Consider the following 19,514-nt stretch of genomic DNA (forward strand, 5'->3'; position numbering starts at 1 on the left):
CATGGGCGGCCGGCGGGCGGATCCCGGATGGAGGGTACGCGGTGCCGTTACTCCCGCCTTCCCCCCCCCCCCCCCCGGAAGGCTGCCCGCCGCCCGCCGCCCTCGGCCTCCTCTCGCCTGCCGCCCGTCCTTGGCCTTTGCGCGCCCGCCCTCCCCCACTGCCGCCGCACCTCCCGCCACGCACCTCCCGCCACACACACACACCTCCCGCCACTCTCCCCCTCCCGCCACACACCTCTCCCTCGCGCGACCAGCCCTTGCTCCCCACATCTCCCCACATCTCCCCACATCTCCCCACATCTCCCCACATCTCCCCTGCAGGTGAGCCCGGTGAGCGCCACCGTCAGCTACAGCGGTGGCGGTGGCGGCGGCGGCGGCGGCGCCGGCTACAACGGCATGCTCTCGCCCGGAGGCACGCCGGGAGGCGCGCGCTAGGCAGCGCCGTCTCTGATCCGTCTCTGATCTGTCTCTGACCCGTCTCACTGATCTGTCTCTGACCCGTCTCTCTGACCCGTCTCTCTGGCCCTTCCAGGCGTCCCCGGCAGCGGCTTCGCGCCGGGCGCCGCGCCGGCGGGGTACGCGGCCCCGCCGGGCGGACAGCCGGGCGGGAACTGGTGAGGCGCAAAGACAAAGGCCTCGTTCGCGCGTCTGGCGGCCGCGGTCCGCGGGCGGGCCGCGCCGCCGTCTGAGGGGATGTCGCTTTGGCGCCGGCCGGGGGAGGGGCGAGGGGGGGGGCGGGGGGGTCAAGGGGGGGGGTGGAGGTGGGCTGCCCTGTACGCGAGACGGGCGGCCCCTGCACGGGGCCGGCAATGGCCGCCAAAAGCGTCCTCCCACCCATGGGGGGTGGAGGCTACCGCGCCGGGGAGGCGGCTGGATCGAATAAGTTGCAGGCGAGCGGCCGGGGGCGCGCCGTCTAAGCATGTGTGTCGAATCTCACTACCGCTTGTCCGCATGTGTCGAATCCCGCTTCATCTTTCTGATTTTTTTTGGCGGGAACAAGTGAGCCGAAAAAGAATTTCAAGAATAACGGCTAGGGGCAGGGCCTGCCTTCCGTCCTACGGCTGCGCCTCTCGCCACTCTCGGATCTGCCGGCGCAGCATGTGTGGTGCGGGAAGAGGCCAGTGTTCTCGAGCTCCGCACGCGCGCACCCGTCATCGGGCTCGTCGACTGATCGCCGTCCGCTCGTAAGCATGCCCGTCCGCTGCCATCACCGGGTCGCCCATGACCTCGGTCGTGATCAGGCAGATGAAGTCGGCCGGTGGCTCCTCCTCATCCACCAAAGGCTCATCCACCAAAGGCGGCCTCTCTGCAGCCAAAGAGGACGACACTTGCTCCTCCGCCGCCCGCCTCTCCTCCTCCAGCCTCGCGCTCTCCTCGAGCGCCGCCGCCACTCCGCCTCCTCCGCCGCCCGTGCTACCTGCTCCTCGGGCTCCCGCGACGGCCCAGCGCCGCCCCCGCTGCCCTTCCCCTTCTTCTTCTTCTTCTTCCCCTTCTTGCTCTCCTTGCCGCGCTCCCCCACCTCCTTCTCCGCCTCCTCCTCCGCCAGCAGCGCCTCTGCATGCCGCGCCGCCTCCGCCTCTGCCACCGCTCTCTCCGCCTCCCTTGCCGCTGCCTCCGCCGCCGCCTCCGCCACCGCATGCTCCTCGAGGGCGCGCACGCACCTGGCGTGGCCCCTCTCCTTGGCATACTGCAGCGCGGAGCCGCGGACTTGCCGTCCTCACAGCGCAGCGCCGCGTCTGCGCCCGCCCGAAGCAAGCGGAGCACGGTGGCAGGGTGGCCTTGGCTGGCGGCTGCCATCAGTGCGGTGTCGCCGTTGCTGGTCTGTTTGTTCGTCTCCGCGCCGCGCTGGATCAGCAAGTCGACCGACCGCTCGTGGCCATTGCCGGCGGCGGCCATCAGCGCGGTGACGCCGTCGCTGTTCTGCTGGTTTACCTCCGCGCCGCGCTGCAGCAGCAGGTCGACCACCCGCTCGTGGCCATGCTGGGCGGCGATCATCAGCGCGGTGATCAGCAGAGAGACGCCGCTCACATCGTCTACCCCGCAAGTCGCGTTGACCCGCCCGCCGCTGTCGAGCCACGCCAGCAGCGCCGCCTCGTCGCCTTGCGCAGCCGCTTGCCTGGCCTCCTCGGGCAGGCTGCCCAGCGAGCCGGAAACAGCCACGGCCCCCGCCGCCGCCTCGCCCGAGGAAGCGCCGCCCGCGCCGCCCGCCGCCGCCTCGCGCCGGCCCGCAGTCACCTCCGCGATGTGCTGCCGGAAGGCCTCGACGCACTCGGCGTGGGCCTTCTCCTTGGCCAGCTGCAGCGCAGACTTGCCGCCGTCAGAACGCAGCGCCGCGTCTGCGCCCGCCCGAAGCAGGCGGAGCACGATGGCGGCCATCAGCGTGGTGTTGCCATCGCTGTCCAGCACGTTGACCTCCGCGCCGTGCTGCAGCAGCAGCTCGACCATCCGCTCGTGGCCGTTGTCGGCGGCAGCCATCAGTGCGGTGTCGCCGTTGCTGTTCTGCAGGTTGATCTCCGCGCCGCGCTGCAACAGCAGGTCGACCACCCGCTCGTGGCCGCTGCTGGCGGCGCTCATCAGTGCGATGCAACAGTGCGTGACCTGCCCGGGCAGGATGATCTTCGCGCCTTATGTCCCGCAGAGCCAGAGGCCGTCTTCTGATAAATGCAGTATGGAAGATACAAAGAGGCGGAGGAGCAACGAGCGCCCTGGCGTGAGCCGAAGACACTCCCTCCGTAGACACTGATCACACACGGGTGGGACAGGGTGGGTCACAACAACGAGGCTCGAGAGCGTGCACGACAGAGCGACAACGCAGCGCACTGCCGTCCAGTCGGCGAAGGGACGGCTGCTGCGCAAAGTGATCAGTTCTAATGAATGTACCGGGGCCCAACGGATAGATGAATCCGGGGCACCCTCCGCTCGAATCCCTGGCCGGGGGTTCGAGGTGGCCCCCACCCTGGGGCCTCCCATCAAAGGGACTGCGGCAGAAGACGCCCAATCTTGCACAAGTGCAAGAACCATACGTCTTCTGATAAATGCAGTATGGAAGATACAAAGAGACGGAGGAGCAACGAGCGCCCTGGCGTGAGCCGAAGACACTCCCAACTGCGCTCCGTCACCGGTGTCGCGGTCTCCCCCACTGAGGACGATCTGCGGGGGGGAGTCGCGCCGCCGGCATGTATCTGTGCAACTGTGTTTTTGCCTTGTCCCGTTTGATGGAGCAAAGTCACGGGCCGCCCGCGCTTGAAGGCGGTCGCGCCAGGCGCGGAGTCTCAACCTCCGCAGAGTAGTTCTGAAAAGAGTTGGTCCTCAGGCAGGCCGGGAAACTCGAGCGGGTAGTCTTCAGCATGCTGAGCACATGCCGAGCGAGCAGGGAGGGGTGCCCATCGCTCGCTCGCGGAGTGATGTGACCAGCGGCGGCGGCGAGCGATGCAGCCCCCACGACGGCGCTCCCCATGGGATCGACGCGCGCTGCCGCCGTGAAGACGGGCCCCAAGCAGCGGGTCGTGTCAGACAGGGCTGCGAACGGGACGTCGGCCGTAGGGTCGCAAAGAGCCCCGACTGTCGCGTACTGCAAGAAGTCGACGGCCTTTGCTTCTGCAGATGGCGCTGGTCCCAAGGGTGTGATCGCCTCAGAGTACCCCAAATCGCCCCACTGCAGATAGAGCTCGGGCACCGGGATTTGGCGGGAGTGCAGAGCCTGGATGCACACCGTACGGAACGCATCCTCATCCACGTGCACCGTGCTGAAAACGCCGAGGTCGGACAAGGCGCCGAGGATGCGGCGCCAAGCCGCGGCCAATACGGCCAGCCGCAAGACGCTGAGCCTGTCAAAGTGGGTGGCCACAGCGGGCTCGGGCTCACTGAAGGGGAGCAGCGCACTGATGGCGACCCACTGCGGAATCTGGACCCACGACGGTTGCATCCCCGGAGGAGGAGGGGGCAGCTGGAGGAAGGCCGGATTGCCCACCACAGACCACGGAATGAAGCGCAGGGTTGAGCCCACCACTGTTGAGTCGACGGGTATCACCAGTGGCTTTGCGGGATCGGGGTGCTGCTCGGCCGGAATGCTGAGCTCGGCGGCAGTGAGGTCTGGCATCGCAGCGCCGGTCGTCTCGTCGAGGGCTACCGCTCTCGACTCTACTCCCGTGTCACAACAACGAGGCACGAGAGCGTGCACGACAGAGCGACAACGCAGCGCACTGCCGTCCAGTCGGCGAAGGGACGGCTGCTGCGCAAAGTGATCAGTTCTAATGAATGTACCGGGGCCCAACGGATAGATGAATCCGGGGCACCCTCCGCTCGAATCCCTGGCCGGGGGTTCGAGGTGGCCCCCACCCTGGGGCCTCCCATCAAAGGGACTGCGGCAGAAGACGCCCAATCTTGCACAAGTGCAAGAACCATACGAGTTAGCTCAACTCTCCCCCCCCCCCCGACAGAGCGACAGTTGACTCCAGGTCTCACCCGTTTCCTCCGGTCCCGGCCTTGTGGTTCGCCGGCTGACCCGCTGTCTCCCCACGGCAGAAAGAAAGAAAGAAAGAAAACAGACAACCCAAGGGAGACAGGGAGACACGGCACCTATCCCCCCTCCCTCCCGTTATATTTTTTTCGTATAAGAGGCACGCTCACGCGTGCCCACGGCCACGCCGCTACCCCTTCCGCTCCGCTCCCACCGCCGATGGCCAAGTCCAGAGGCCATCCCAAGCTCCTCTCTGCCAGCGATGGCGGCAAGATGAATGCCGCCGAGCGGAAGCGCCTCTCGCGCTACTCGCGCGGCGATGGCAACTCATCCAAGGGCGTCACAAAGCCGGGGCTGAAGCGGTCGATCAAGCGGGGCGAGGCGAAGATAGGAGCGGCGGAGCGCAAGGCGGCGCAGGCCGAGGTGCTGCAGCCCAGCGAGGCGGGCTTCCTCGAGGCGGAGGGCCCGCTCGAGCGCACTTGCAGGGTGCGCCAGTCGCAGCTCGCGGCGATGGTGGACGAGCAGACGGCGGCAAAGGCCTACGAGGTGCAGCTGCCGGACCTCGGGCCGTACCGTGTCGCCTTCACCGCCAACGGACGCCGCCTCCTCCTCGGAGGGCGAAAGGGGCACGTCGCCGTCGCGCGGTGAGACAGCGCCCCCGCCGCACCCTCGCCAAGCCAGCCCCGCCAAGCCCGCCTGTGAGGACCAGCTCATTCGTACAAGTCTGCCCAGCGCCCGTCCGCGGGTGGCTGCCGACACAACGCGGTTTGTCTGAGGCCTCCCTGTTCCTCCACCCCCGCCGCCGCGCCGCCGCCCGCCCGCCGCCGCACCGCCACCGCGCCGCCGCCACCCGCCGCGCACACTGCCGCCGCCGCGGCCCCCGCCGCCGCTCCCACCGCCGCCCGCCGCCTCCGCTCCGGCGCCGCCTCGACGTGGCCTCGTACAACCGCAGGTGGGAGGGAGGGTTCCACGTCCTCTCTGAACTGCAGCTGCGGGAGACGGTTCGCAGAAACTCTGCGCGACCACGGCGTGTCCATGACACGTCCCCGCGATGTGTCCGAGTCCTGCGCCGCTAGGTGCGAGACCTGACCTTTCTGCGCGACCACACGATGTTCGCCGTCGCGCAGCACAAGAACCTGTACATCTACGACGCCTCCGGCACCGAGCTGCACTGCCTCCGCTCGCACCGGCCGGACGTGCAGCGGCTCGCATATCTCAAGTACCACTGGCTGCTCGCGACGGTCCCCGCGGCCCTCTCCCAGCACGCCACCCCCGAGCCCGCCACCCCCGAGCCCGCCGCCGCCGTCCCCGCCGCCACCGTCCCCGCCACCGCCGTCCCCGCCACCACCCAGCTCGCCGCCGCCCTCGCCGCCGCCACCCTCGCCGCCGCCGCCCAGCCCGCCTCGCCGAGCCCGCCGCCGCCCTCGCCCCTCCACCGAGCCCGCCGCCCTCAGGTCGGCTCGACGGGCCAGCTGCGCTATCTCGACGTCTCCACCGGCGAGCCTGTCTGGTGACTTCCGCGTCTCTTCCTGGACCAGCCTCTGGACCGCTCCCGTACCGTCTCCTCTAGGCGAAAACGTCTCCGACATCCGGACGCGGCTCGGCGAGTGCGACTGCATGCGCGCCTCGCCGTACAACGCGGTGGTGCACCTCGGGCACACCAACGGCACCGTCACGCTCTGGACGCCCAACATGCACGAGCCGGTCGCGAAGCTGCTTTGCCACAAGGGAGCTGTCGCCGACCTCGCCATCGACCGCGCCGGCCGCTACCTCGCCACCTCTGGCCGCGACGGCACGCTCAAGGCTTGGGCGGGCTAGATGCGGCACGAGATGCGGAGCCAAAGAGCCGCGTCCTGCGGCTGGCACGCGCGAGGACGTGTTCAGTCGGATGTCAGTTGGGTTCGAGACTCTCGCAGGTGTGGGACGTGCGCACCTACCGCCCGCTGCACTCGTACCGCACCCCGCGGCCCGTCACGTCGATGGACGTCTCCGACCGCGGGCTGCTCGCGGCGGCGTGCGGCGCGGCGGTGCAGGTCTTCAAGGACGGCCTCGCCGCGCGCGCCTCCGCGCCGTACATGACGCACCGGCTTCCCGGCCGCGAGGCGGACACGTCCACGACGCGTCCACGACACGTCCGAGACACGTCCCGCAGGCACCGGCTGCCAGGCCGCGAGGCGACGTTGGTCCGCTTCTGCCCGTATGAGGATGTGCTCGGCGTCGGCCACTCGCGCGGCTACTCGTCGGTGCTGGTGCCGGGCGCCGGAGAGCCAAACTTTGACGCCTTCGAGGCGAACCCCTTCGAGACGCGCACGCAGCGGCGCGAGGCGGAGGTGCTCCTTTCCCCCACATTTCCCCCACATTTCCCCCACATCTCCCCACATCTCCCCATGCTGCCCCCCCCCCCTCCCCGCACCTCCCCCACACCTCGCCGCACCTCGCCACCTCGCCGCACTTCGCCACCTCGCCGCACCTCGCCACCTCGCCGCACCTCGCCGCACCAATCTCCTCGGCGCGGGGCAAGGGCACCAAACTGGCTCGCCACATCTCGCCAGATCTCGCCACCATACCTCGCCGCATCTCCCCTGCAGGTGGTGGCGCTGCTCGAGAAGCTGCCCGCCGAGACGATCACGCTCGACCCGCAGCAGCTCGGTAAGGTCGACCGCAACCAGGGCGAGCGGCAGCGCGAGATCCAGGCCGCCAACGCGGCGCGCATCGCCGATATCAAGGCGAACCGCAGGGCGAAGCGCAAGACGCGCGGCCGGTCAAAGGCGTCGCGCCGCGCCGCCAAAAAGGAGGGCAACATCATCGACGAGAAGCGGCAGCGGCGCAAGGCGCAGCTCGAGGCGCAGGAGCAGGCGAAGAGCAAGAAGCGGACCAACCGCGCCAGCGGCGGCGCGGGCGCGCCGCCGAAGCCGTACGACCCGCTCGACCGGTTCGTGGCGCCGCCCGCGCCGGCGCCCGGGTAGTCGAGCGCGTTCAGACTGGTATGTTTCTTTGAGAGAGTTGTGAGATATGAGACAGATTTTTCCCTCAGCCAAACCGGTGACAGGCGGTGATCTGACTGCGACTCTCGAGTCCGAGCGATTGTGCATGGCAGAGGGGCTCCCCCCCCTCTTGCGCTCTTGGCCTCTCCTCCCACCCCCCCCCTTGCGCTTGCCCCACCACTTTGTGTGTGTGGAGAAATTTACCTTACCTTACCTTACCTTCTCCTCCCGCGAGGGACACGGGCGGGAGCCGGGACGACACCGCTCAGGCTCACCCGTCACCGCTCTCACCTTGCGGTAGCGGGACAATGTGGACATCCCCACACGACAATCCCAGAGAAACAATGGACAATCATGCAAGCGCCGCCCATCCCGACACTGTGTGAGCACACCGTGGCAAAAAGATGGCAGTGTGTGTGTGTGTGCGGCACTCAAAGTGTGGCCGCCGGTCAGAGTCAGTCCACAGTCATGTCCAGTTAGACAACCTCAACGGATTGCGCCCTCTTCAGCGCGAGCCGTTCCCCTCTTCCTTCCGTGGGCCGTCCACACCGTGCCAGCGTGCCCACGCCTTCCCTCAGCAAGGGTCAAGGGTAAGCGCAAAACGTTTGACCTGGAGGGCATGGGTCGTCTTTGGTGGGATCCGGCACAACAGCACTGCACACAGCCCCAGAGTAGCAGCAGCCGCCGTAGGTGGTTGCATTGACGTTGGCAGCACATATGGTGCCCTTTTGTGGCACTCCGTCACCGAAGAGACAAGTAGTGATGTCTGTGCACTTTGTAGCTTGTGGTGACAACGGCGGCGCCGGGGGCGACGGCGGTGGCGACGGCGGCGACGGTGAGGCGGGTGGCGACGGCGGCGGCGATGGTGGTGGCGGTGCCGAGGGAGGCGGTGGCGACAAGGGGCTGGGCGAGGCTGGGGGTAGCGGGGGCTGTGCGACCGCGCACTGGGCGTCAACTTGCGCGAAGGATCCCGTCGCCACGGCAGGATCGGCGTCCGGCGCGACTCCGTCGGAGAATGTGGCGCCTTCAGCCTCGAGTTGGTCAATGGATGCAGCGGAGAGGTGGAGGTAGGCGGCAAGGCTCCCATTCCTGGGCTCCTCACGGTAGACACTGCCGACACGAGTAGTCGCAGAGAATGGACGCGAATCAGGACCATAACTCCGATACAGGGGGTAGTTTGGTCTTCGACTTCCTTTCGACGGGCGTTCGGCACACCGACCGACGACCGAGGTCATCATCATGCAAACCGGCGTATTGCAATACAGGCGTGCACTGTTTTCCGACTTCTCCTTTCGACGCACCAACCGACGACCGAGGGTTGAGAGAGAGAGGGGAGACAAGAAGGTCCCGGGCGTGCCGCGTTTCAGAGAGCCAGTTGACATACACATGTGCGGCTGTGCACAGTGCCTCGTGCTCGTTCCGCCTGCACGTCGCGTTGCTCGTTCGAGCACGAAGAGCGTCGCGAGGCGAGACCGACTGCCGACGCCGCCGAGTCGGGCATTGCGACCGAAAGAAAGAAAGAAAACGGACAGCCATAGGAAAGAAAGAAAAGAAAGAAAACACGCAACCCAAGGGAGGTATGGGAGGACGGCACGCCCCCGCTCAAATTTCTTTTCTGTTCCGACATGGCCGATGGCAGTCAACCCATCACGATCGTGGGCGCTGGGCTCGTCGGCGCGCTGCTCGCGACGGTGCTTGCGCGGCGAGGCTACCGCGTCACCGTCTACGAGAGGTACGGCGACATTCGCGCCATCCCGTCGTCCGGCCGCTCCATCAACCTCGTCGCCACGGCGCGCGGGCTGCGTGCGCTGACGCTGCTTCCGGACGACGTGCGTGCGCGGCTGCTCGAGCTCGGCGTGCGCGTCACCGGCCGCGTGATCCACGCGGGCGGCGAGCCCATCTTTCAGCGGTACGGCAAGGATGACTCCGAGTTCAACTACTCCATCTCGCGGTACGAGCTCAACAAATTCCTGATCAGCGAGGCCGAGGCGGCGGGCGCGACGCTGCGCTTCGGACACCGGCTCCTCGGCGTGGAGCTGGAGGGCGAGTACCCGGTGCTCACCTTCGCCGCCCCGCACGAGGCCTCCGGCCAGCGCGGCGTGCTCGACTCTGCGCTGCACGCCGAGGACAACACTGGCGCCGAGCGCGAGGCGCGGCACTTCCGAGACACTGCACCCCGCGTGCGAGGGGCGACCGCCCTTCGTACCCGCCCCGACCCTTGCCGCCCGCTCCTGCCCGACACCAGGTGGTCGTGCGGTGCGGCGGGCCGGTGGTGGCCGCGGACGGCGGCGGCTCCGCGGTGCGCCAGGCGCTGAGCAGCGCGGGCGCGTGTGCCGTGCACTCTTCGCTCCTCGACTCTGGCCGCACGGAGGATGCCCTACCCGGAGCCTGCCAGGGCCCTTCCAGGAGCCTCCTCGGCCATCCCCCGTAGGCTACAAGGAGATGTCCTTCCCGCGCGCGGCGGCCGAGGCGGGCGGCATGGCGAGGCACGGGCTGCACATCTGGCCGCGCGGGTCGCACATGCTGATGGGGCTGGCCAACCTCGACGGTTCCTTCACCGGGACCATCTACATGCTCAACCAGGCGGACGGCGCCGCCTCGCCACCCCTCTCTGCTTGAGGCACCCACAGCGCCCTTCTTCCCAGGCGGGCGACGCCACCCTCGCCGACGACGCCTCTGCCGGCGCCTCCTTTGATCATGTCGAGGCGCAAGGCGTGGCCTCGGCGGCGGCCTTCCTGGAGGCGCACTACGCCACCGCGCTGCCGCTGCTTGGCGGGGTCGAGGCGGCGGCGCGCCAGCTGGCCGAGAACCCGCGCGGCATCCTCGGCACCGTGCGCGCGCGCCAGTGGGCTGTGGGGGGCAAGGCGGTGCTTGTCGGCGACGCGGCGCGTCTTTCCCCTCCTTCCCTTCTTCGGCCCTGACTCGGGCGTGTCGTGGACGTGTCCTCAACGTGATCGGTAGGCGCACGCGATCGTCCCCTTCTTTGGCCAGGGGATGAACTGCGGCTTCGAGGACGTCCACGAGCTGGTGCGGCTGCTCGACGAGCACGCCGCGCCGGCCGTCGCGTCGCCCGCCGGCTACGCCGCCGCCTTCGCCGCCTTTGAGGCTGCGCGGAAGCCGAACGCCGACGCGATCGCCGACATGGCGCTCGAGAACTACGTCGAGATGCAGTCGAGCACGGCCGACCCGCAGTTCCGCCTCTGCAAGGCGGTGGAGAACGCGCTCGAGAACTCGCCCCTCGGCGCGCGCTTCCGCTCGCGCTACGCCATGGTGCGCGACCCTAGATGCTGAGCACAGGTCCCTGTCGAGAGGACTCGCATTCAGCTGTACGCGGCTGTGTGCGGCTGTACTCGTACCCCGTGCATTCATGCGACGCTCCGAAGACACCGCACGGCACTCAAAGCCCGGCTTGTGTGTGCTCACGACGGCAGGTCTGCTACGGCGGGGCGGGCAACGTGACCTACGCCAACGCGCAGGCGCTCGGCCGCGTGCAGTGGGAGATCGTGCTCGAGCTCGCAAAGGGGGTGAGCAGCGCCGAGGAGGCGGCGGCGCAGCTCGACGTGGCGCAGGCGGAGAGGCTGCTGGCGGAGAGGCTCGAGCCGCTGCAAAAGGAGCTGCAGGTCGACCTCGCCACGGTGTCGCACGCTGCATAGTTGAGCGTGCCCTCGCCAAGCCTCGCGCCTCGGGCACCCGAATCAAAATCCCAAGCAACCCAATTCGGATCGTGGGCAACGGCCAACGCTAGAGAGTACGTATGTACATAATTCAGAAAAAAATCGCCGAATGTGCTATGTGTGGCGAGACCGAGAGGCGGGTGTCCGGTGACAGGTGTTTGCTTCAATTTTTTGATATCCAAGTTGATATCCGTCAAAACGCGCCTGGCCGCCTGCTCGTGATCTGTCGCCGCGCCGATGCTCTAAGAATGTTTCTCACGCGCGCTCACATAACATATACGTACTATAAAGCTGTGCATGTACGACAGCGCACCCCCCCCCCCCCCCCGTCACAGCGCCGCCCCTCCGCCCACACCGGGGCACGCCTCGCCGAGGATGTAGTTCGAGCCCGAGATGGTGCGCAGCGTCGACCCAGCGGAGGGCGTCACGCCCTCTACCACCCGCGCCGTGTTTATCCTCGTCCCGTCGCGGATGCCCGGCTTGCCAAAGACCTACAGGGGCGGCGGAGAACGGACGCCTCAGAAGCGAGACGCCGGAAGGGCCCTCTCTAGCTCTTGCCCACGACCTGCCCCGTCACCCGCCCGCCCGGCAGCACGCTCCACAGGTCCAGCAGCGGAAGCGCCGCCGGCGGAAGCGCGACGGCGGCAGCAGGCAGGACCTCCGCTACCGCGGCAACGCCACCAGCCATGGGCAGAGGAGGGGCCGCCTCCGCCTCCGCCACCGCCACCGCCGCTCCCGCCTCCTCTTCCATTCGCGCTGCAGGCTCGTCCGCTGGCGCGGCCGGCGGCCTGGGCCGCTTGGGCGCCGCCGGCCGCAACCTCTTGCGCTCCGGCAGCTGCGACTTGATCTCAAACTCGTCCTCCTCCTCCTCCTCCTCCCCTCGCCTCGCCGCCTTTGCCGCGCCGCCCAAGCGCCGCCCTGGCGCGAGCGCTGCCGGCGGTGGCGGCGGTGGTGGTGGTGGTGCGGCGGCGTCGCCCAGCTCCTGCGGCAGCGCACCGGCCACTGCGGGCGACGGCACGCCGCTGGCGGCCCCTCCTTCCGACTCCTCGCCCGTCTCGCGGTCGGGCGGCAAGTTGAGCATGTAGAGGGCCTGCCGCAGCTGCTCTGGCCGCGAGGCGAACAGGTGCTCTGCGAGCTGCCGCAGCTGGCTGCCCCGCCACTGCCGGCCGTCCGGGGCGACGAGGCATCGCTGGTAGGTGAAGCGGTCGCGCCGCTCGCGCCGCACCACCGCGGTGCGCCACACGCCGCCCGGGCCGGGCAGCGAGAGGGCGGAAGAGGAGGGGGCGCTCGGGCCCAGCTCCTCGAAGGCGAAGGCCCAGACGAGGGCGCCGCTCTGCGCGTCCCGTGACTCCTCCGGAGTGCTACCTTGCGCGGCGCTCGCCGGCGCGGGCCGCACGTCGGGTGGGAAGTCGAGGCTGCCGTCGCGGTTGCGGCGGAGGAAGATGGGCTCCTCCTCGGCGGCGGGCACGATGTAGTCGAGCTCGTCCTGAGTCAGACAGACGGCGGTGAGAGCAAGACAACGAGAGCTGCGAGCCGGCTACATCTCGGCCGAGGCGGGCTGAACCTCCTTGACCGTGGGGAGATATGGGGGAGATATGGCGGGCTGAACCTCCTTGACCGTGGGGAGATATGGGGAGATATGGGGGAGATATGGGGGAGATATGGCGGGCTGAACCTCCTTGACCGCGCGGACGTCGTGCAGCCCGTCCGGCTTGGCGACCAAGTGGAAGATGCGGAAGAGCAGCTCGCCTATGGACGTGTCTCGGATATGTCTCGCGTCCTGTCTCTTGGACATGTCTGAAGACGAAGAAGAGCAGCTCGCCGTGCTCCGCGTCGTCGACAAGGACGTAGTCCCCGAGCTCGAGCGGCCCGCGTGACGGTTGCGCGGGCGACAGCGGCGCGGGCGGCCGCACGGGCGGCGGGAGGATCCTTCTCGGTTGGAGGCAGCGCCGGCGCGCGCACGCCTGCCTGCTCGCGCCGGAGCCTCCGAAGCAAACCATGCTCCGGCAGGCGGCGCACTCGCCGCAGTTGGCAGAGACGCAGCCGGAGCAGGCGCCGCACCGGCGGCGGCGGCCCGCCTTCCCTGCGTCGGTGGCCGCCTCCGCGCGCCCGCCCCGCTCCTCCTCCTCCTCCTGCGCCGCGACGTCTGCGGGCGCGACTCCGGCAGGCACGACGCCTGCAGCGGCGGCCGCCTCCCTCGCCCGCTGCCGCCTGCCCCCCCTCGAGGCTGCCGCGCCGGCGCAGGCGGGGTTCCCGCTCCGCGTCCGACGCCCCGCCGTCGCCGCCACCTCTTCGCCCGCCGCCCCCGCCGCCGCGCCCGCCGCCCCCTCCGGCCGCTGCATCCGCTGCATCTTTGCCCAAAAGTCGGGGTCGTCCAGCGACAGCTCCTCCACTCCTCCGCCTCCTCCGCCGCCCGCGCCGGCCGCCACGAAGCTCGCGCGGGAAAAGAGGCTGCCTCCCGCCGGACCTCCGCCGCACTCCGCCCCGCGAGGGCCGCCCCCGACCACGGCGCAAGGCCCATCGCCGTACGTCACCTCCACCGACTCCTCGAGCAGCTTGTCGATGTCCGCGTCGCAAAAGGTGCGGGCCGCCTCGTCGTCGCCGCGCAGCACGCCGTACGCGCCATACCGCAACAGCTCGTCCAGCTCGCTGCGCGACAGCCGGCTGCTGGAGCCTCGCCCGCCGCGGCCCTGCTCGCCGCTGCGGGCGGCGCCAAAGTCGCCTTGCAGGAGCGCGCGCTCCAGCGACAGCTTGAGGCAGGCGCGCTCGAAGAGGCGCTGCTCGTACCTGTGGGGACATGTCTCGGACATGTCGTGTGGACGTGTCCTGGACGTGCCGCACGAGCGGGGCGCGCTCGCGCACGTGTTGTTGGTCACGAGCCGGTACACCTTGACGGGCCTCGACTGGCCGATCCGGTGCGCGCGCGCCTGCCCCTGGAGATCGCCCTGCGGGTTCCAGTCGCTGTCAAAGATGACGACCGTGTCGGCGGCGGTCAGGTTGATGCCCTGTCCGCCGGCGCGGGTCGTGAGCAGGAAGGCGAAGCAGTCCTCGTCCGCCTGAAACCGGTCGATAGCCGCCTGCGCAAAGGGCGCAGCAGAGGTCTGGGAAAGGTCTGGGAACGGTCGCGGAACGGGACGATGATGGCCGCCTGCCGCTCGGCGCCGGCGACGTCGCCGTCGACGCGCTCGTACCCGCCCAGCTCGGGCCGGCGGAGCAGCAGGTAGTCCTCGAGGATGTCGAGCATGATCTTGAACTGCGAGAAGAGCAGCACCTTGTGCCCGCCCCGCCGCAGCCGCGGCAGCAGCTTGTGCAGAAGCACCATCTTGCCCGACCCGTGCACGAGCGACTCCACCCCCGCCTCCACCTCGGCCTGCAGCCCGGCGGCGGCGGCGGCGCGGGCGGCGCCGCCGCCGACCTCCTCCAGCTCCCTGGCGGCGTCGAGGGCGCGCCGGATCGCCTCCTCCTCGCCGTCGGCGCCGCCCTCGAGGAGGCGAGGGTGGTTGCACGCCTTGCGGAGCTGCATGAAGGCGTTGGAGAGCGAGGCGCGCGGGTTGGCGATGTGCGCGAGGTTGCGGTCGAGCACGGCGCGGTAGACGCGCTTCTGCGGGACGGTGAGCTCCACCTTGACCAGCGTCTTCGTCTTGAGCGGCAGCTTCTCCTGCACATCGGCCTTGGTGCGGCGCAGCATATACGGCCGCAGCAGCGCCTGCAGCTCCGCGACCTGCTCCGGGTTGCTGATGGTGCGGTACCGCTCGAGCAGCTCGGCGCGCCGCTCCTCGCCGCCAAACGCGGCCGCGTCCACCACCTCCATCAGCGAGAGGAGCTCGCCGATGTTGTTTTGCATCGGCGTGCCGGTGAGCAGCGTGCAGCGCGCGCCTAGAAGGTTCCTAGAAGGTTCCTAGAAGGTTCCTAGCAGGTGCTGTGCCGGTGAGCAGCGTGCAGCGCGCGCCGCCCGCCGAGAGGGCGCGCAGCGCGATCGCGAGCTTCGAGCGCGGGTTCTTGAGGCGGTGCGCCTCGTCGAGCACCAGGCACGCGTCACTCTTCATTCCTTCACTCCTCATGCCTTCACTCCTCATGCCTTCACTCTTCATTCCTCACTCTTGGGGCGGCGCGCCTCGTCGACGACGACCTGCCGCCACGGCACGGCTCCCAGCGCCGCGCCCTCGATCGAGAGGAGCTCGTAGGTCGTCACCACGAGCTCCACCCGCAGCCGGCCGGTGCGGACGCCGTCCTACAAGACATGCCCACGACACGTCCGGGACATGTCGACTATCCCCGACGCCGGCCGCGTGCGGACGCGATCCTCGTCGCAATGGGCCAGAGCGTACCGCAGCTGCGCCCTGCGCGCCTCGGCGGAACCGTGGACGACGGCGGAGCGGAGAGTCGTCCAGCGGGCCGCCTGATCCCGCCATTGACCACGCCGATCAATCACGGCTCGAGGAATCGTCATGGGCCGTGCAGTGGGCCGCCTCCCGCTCCCAGTGCGCGAGCGTGGAGAGGGGAGCGACGACGAGGAACGGGCCCGCGACGCTGCGGTGGCGCGCGAGCCAGTCGAGGAAGAGCAACGCCTAACCCGTCACCCGTCGGCTGAAACGAAAGCCGGGCGCGACTGTGCCACACGCACACATGGGAAGCCGACGCGCCTGCGCTGTCTTGCCGAGTCCCATCTCGTCTGCGAGGATCGACGACCGCCCCGCGTGCCAGCAGGCGAGCAGCCAGCGCACGCCCTCCTCCTGGTACCCGCGAAGCCCCGCGCGCGCGCCGACCTCCGCAGCGGCCGCGTCGAAAGGCTGAGCCTGCGCGCGGCGCATCGCCTCCTCGCCGGGCGCGGGCGCGGGCGGCGTCGCACTCAGCTGCAGGAACACGCTCCACGCCCGAGGCGCGCCGGCGGCGTGCCGCACATCCCTCCACGCCTCCCAAGTCGAGTGCGGCCAGCCGAGCCCGCGCCACCGCACAAGGAGCAGCGAGCCGGAGCGAGGCAGCCTCAGCGCTGCGGTGGTGCCGCGACACGCGGCGCGCTCGAGCTGGCCGCTGGCCGTGTCTCGCCCCATTGGGGGAGGTAGCTGCAGCGAACGCTCCTCTAGGTGCGCCGCACTCCTTCCGCGGCGCGGCTGGGGCACGTACTCCTCTCCCCCCTCCTCCTCCTCGTCGCCAGACAGAGGGTCGGCCAGCGGCAACACCTCCGGCTCCTCCCCGCAACTCCACTCGCCGCTCTCGTCGCCACTCGCGTCGCCGCTCTCGTCGCCACTCTGGTCACGCCTCGCTTCGCCGCTCTGCCACGGCTCGGCGCCGCCGGTGGCATCGCCCTCCAACCCGATGCTGCCCTCCATCCCGCTGCTGCCGCCCACCCTCCCCTCCCCGCCGCAACGCGCCCCATCGCCGGCGTCCTCCTCCTCGTCGAGCAGCGCCGCGGAGAGGGCCGTCGAGTTGCGCCGGACCGCGCGCCGCTTGCCGCGCGGCGGCTTGATGTCGAGCACCGCACCAACCTCGACGCAAGCCGCGAGGCACGGAGCGAGCAGCTCCTCCGCCCCCCCACCCGCCGCCGCCGCCCCCTCAACCGTCTGCCGCCACGCCGCCAAAGGCCGGTGCTCGCCCGCGTGCGCCAGCTTGGCCTCAGTGAGCCAGCAGCAGTGGAGGTGCGACCGGCCGCGCAGCTTCGCCAAGTAGCGCTCCTCTCCCTGGCCGCCGCCTCTCCTCCACCCGACCACCGCCTCGACCCGCTCGTGCGCCTTGAGGTACGCGTCCCGCACCGCCAAGCCGCGCCGCAACACCCCCGCGCCGAGCGCAGCGCCCTCGTCGCCGCCGCCGTCGGAGCGAGAGTCGTCCGAAGGTGGGTCCATCGCCGCCTCCAGCGACGACGACGGACGCTCCTCGAAGCGCCGCCGCGCCGCGCCAGCGCCGCCCGGCGCGCCGCCGCAAGCAGGGGAGTGGCGCGCGGCACCGCCGCCGCCATCCGCAGAAGACAAGGCAGAGGGCGGCCGCCGCCTCTGTGACGCCGGCCGCGGCGTCGAGGACGGCAGGCGAGGCGTGCCGCCGCCGCTGGCGCTGCTGCCGCCGCCGCCGCCTCTGCCGCGCCGCCCTTCGAGCTGGTCCTCGTTGTAGACCGGCAGAGGCTGATCGCGGTTCCGGCCACTCCTCCGCCTCGCTGCGCTGGCGGCCGCAGAGGCTGCGAAGGAGGAGGAGGAAACGCCGCCGAGCGAGCCATCGTGAGAGGGGACCTCCGCACAGCCGCCACCGCCACCGCCGCTCTCGTTGCCGCTGTCGCTGCTGCTGGCAAACCCGCTGCCGTTGTCGCTGCCGCTGCCGTTCTCCCTGCCGCCGCTGCCGCTACTGCCCCTGTCGCTGCCCTCGCTGCTGCCGCCGGCATGCCCGCTCGAGACCCCTTGGCCTGAGGAGCTCTGCGTGCTCTCTAGCACACGGCGCCTTCGCCGCGCCCGTGCCGCCCCACCGCCCGCGATGCAGCGCCCCCCACCCTCTCCGCAACCGCCTCTGCCGCCTCCGCCGCCTCTGTCGCCTCGGTCGCCCGCCCGCCCACCACCGCCACCGCTGCTGCTGGCGTCCGAGTCGGCGCCGAGCGCGTCGTCGTACGAGACACCGTGCATGCCGTGCATGGGCCTACAGGCACTCGAGGCACGGGCTGCAGCAAAGCGTCGTCACGCGGCGCCGACACACAAGATCGCGGTCCGGCGCCGGAGGTGGGAGGGGCGCGGCGACGGGCGCGGCCGCGGCTCCGCGCTGCCGGCGCCCTCCGAGTCGGCGCCTACGGGCGAGGGAGGGGCAGAGGGACGGAGATGGCACCGCTCAGAGGGCAAGGGGCGGGGGGGGATGCCTCCCAATGACACACCCTGCCATGGTGCCACTGCCACCACAGCCCCCCCCCCTCCATCCGGCCGCGCGCACCCGCCGTGTCGTCATACGAGACGCCGTCCGTGCGTGGCCGCAGGCTCCGCGGCCGCCACTGCTCGAGTCCTCCACCGCCAAAACTGCCGCCGCCGCCGCCGCCGCCGCCGCCTCGGTCTTCGCCTCGCTGGGGCGCGAGAGGGACGGAGCGGGGAGGCGGCGGGCGGAGCTGCGGCGCGGACGGTGGGCGGGAGGAGGAGGGGGAGGCGTGCCCAAGACCGCGTGAGCCTTGGAGGCCGTGTGAGCAGCCGACCGCACGGCCGAGTTCGGACGCCAGGGCCGCGAGCGAGTGCTCGTCCGAGGCCGCCGCGAGCCTGGGAGGGGCGGGGGTGGGGGCACAGGGGGAGGGTCGGGTGGCACCCGCTGGAGGGGCAGGCGCAGAGGGGGGGATTGGCGCGTGACGGCGAGATCAGGGAGGAGAGAGCTGGAGAGGGGAAGGCGTATGTCGTGTGTCGAAGCCTGGCGTGCCACCCGCTGCGCCGGCGCAGCCAGGCATCGCCGAGGCCTGCCGCGCCGCCCTCGCTGCCATCGAGCCGCGAGGGGTGGAGGCACTCCCTCTCGAGGTGCGCCAGCAGGCCGCGCAGTCGGTCCACGTCGTCACCGCAGCTGCCCACGCGGTGCAGCCACGTCGCGCGCAGCTGCGCCCAGTCGCGCCGCACGACGCCGCGCCACGAGAGCGCAGCCTCGAGCCCGACCATCGCCCGCGAGGCCACTCCGTCGGAGGGCGTGCCGCCGCCGCTGCCGCCGCCGCCGCCAACGCCGCCGCCTCCACCGAGTGCAGCCTCCTCTCTGCCGGCCGCCTCCCCGCCCGCTCCCGCCCGCTCCCGCCGCTCCTCGAACGGAGAGTCGGACTCACTGTCCGACTCGATGCGCCGGCAGGCGGGCCTCCGGCCGCGAACGGCCGGGTTGCACGAGAGCAGCGAGCCCGGAGTCACGGAGTGGCGCAACCGGGAGGACGCTGAAACACCACCGCCATCGCCTCCGCCCTCGCCGTCGCTCTCGTTGTCGCTCGAGATGACGAAGCGAGATATTTCAGGAGAGGATCGGCCTTCGGCTGGCCGCCGGAGGAGGCACGGCGTCGCCTTGGGAGGCGCCAGGCCGATGTTGTTGAGCTGGGCACCGGAGGAGTGCATGGTTTTCCCTCTCTTCGGCGTCGCGAAAAATAAAGATTCGGTCTGCCGACGGCTGGCGCATCACACCCCTCTCCTTAAAATCCCTGTGTGGTGGCGGCGTGCCGTCCTCCCATCCCTCCCTTGAGGTGTCTCTTTTCTTTCTTTCTTTGCGCCTCTTTTCGTCCTGTGACGACCGTACCTGTGTGTGTCGAACCTGTTATTAAAATGAACTCGGGGGCACGGGACGCGGCACGAACCTGTGTAAAGGGAAGGAAAGGAAACAGACAACCCAAGCGAGGGATGGGAGGAGTCTCGAACCTGTGTAAAGAAAGAAAGAAAGAAAATACGCAATCAAAGGAGAGATGATGGAGAGGGGGGACGACGA

General features: G+C 69.9%; 5 protein-coding genes across 5 annotated transcripts; 2 read left to right on the forward strand and 3 right to left on the reverse strand.

Moving 5' to 3' along the window:
• Window positions 1–1,151: 1,151 nt before the first annotated feature.
• On the reverse strand, window positions 1,152–4,099 carry EMIHUDRAFT_100319 (hypothetical protein; the record flags this gene model as incomplete). The annotated part of the gene is made up of 2 exons (XM_005779522.1): window positions 1,152–1,417; window positions 3,412–4,099. 2 exons carry the CDS (start codon window positions 4,097–4,099, stop codon window positions 1,152–1,154), a joined length of 954 nt encoding a protein of 317 aa, XP_005779579.1.
• A 579-nt stretch (window positions 4,100–4,678) lies between these two features.
• On the forward strand, window positions 4,679–7,425 carry EMIHUDRAFT_100320 (hypothetical protein; the record flags this gene model as incomplete). The annotated part of the gene is made up of 7 exons (XM_005779523.1): window positions 4,679–5,103; window positions 5,412–5,460; window positions 5,536–5,678; window positions 5,998–6,163; window positions 6,376–6,530; window positions 6,612–6,789; window positions 7,114–7,425. The coding sequence occupies 7 exons, from the start codon at window positions 4,679–4,681 to the stop codon at window positions 7,423–7,425; spliced, it is 1,428 nt and encodes a 475-aa protein (XP_005779580.1).
• A 1,643-nt stretch (window positions 7,426–9,068) lies between these two features.
• Window positions 9,069–11,096, forward strand: EMIHUDRAFT_100321 (hypothetical protein; the record flags this gene model as incomplete). The annotated part of the gene is made up of 6 exons (XM_005779524.1): window positions 9,069–9,623; window positions 9,689–9,773; window positions 9,875–9,991; window positions 10,027–10,274; window positions 10,405–10,713; window positions 10,875–11,096. The coding sequence occupies 6 exons, from the start codon at window positions 9,069–9,071 to the stop codon at window positions 11,094–11,096; spliced, it is 1,536 nt and encodes a 511-aa protein (XP_005779581.1).
• A 350-nt stretch (window positions 11,097–11,446) lies between these two features.
• Window positions 11,447–14,961, reverse strand: EMIHUDRAFT_205103 (hypothetical protein; the record flags this gene model as incomplete). Its single annotated transcript, XM_005779525.1, has 8 exons — window positions 11,447–11,608; window positions 11,683–11,780; window positions 12,114–12,603; window positions 12,793–12,866; window positions 13,585–13,904; window positions 13,980–14,194; window positions 14,254–14,463; window positions 14,533–14,961. The coding sequence occupies 8 exons, from the start codon at window positions 14,959–14,961 to the stop codon at window positions 11,447–11,449; spliced, it is 1,998 nt and encodes a 665-aa protein (XP_005779582.1).
• A 243-nt stretch (window positions 14,962–15,204) lies between these two features.
• On the reverse strand, window positions 15,205–16,957 carry EMIHUDRAFT_205104 (hypothetical protein; the record flags this gene model as incomplete). The annotated part of the gene is made up of 5 exons (XM_005779526.1): window positions 15,205–15,348; window positions 15,415–15,516; window positions 15,698–15,913; window positions 16,019–16,603; window positions 16,676–16,957. The coding sequence occupies 5 exons, from the start codon at window positions 16,955–16,957 to the stop codon at window positions 15,205–15,207; spliced, it is 1,329 nt and encodes a 442-aa protein (XP_005779583.1).
• Between the last annotated feature and the right edge of the window lie 2,557 nt (window positions 16,958–19,514).

This window comes from Emiliania huxleyi (genome assembly GCF_000372725.1).
Source record: "Emiliania huxleyi CCMP1516 unplaced genomic scaffold EMIHUscaffold_23, whole genome shotgun sequence".
Classification (NCBI taxonomy): Eukaryota; Haptophyta; order Isochrysidales; family Noelaerhabdaceae; genus Emiliania; species Emiliania huxleyi.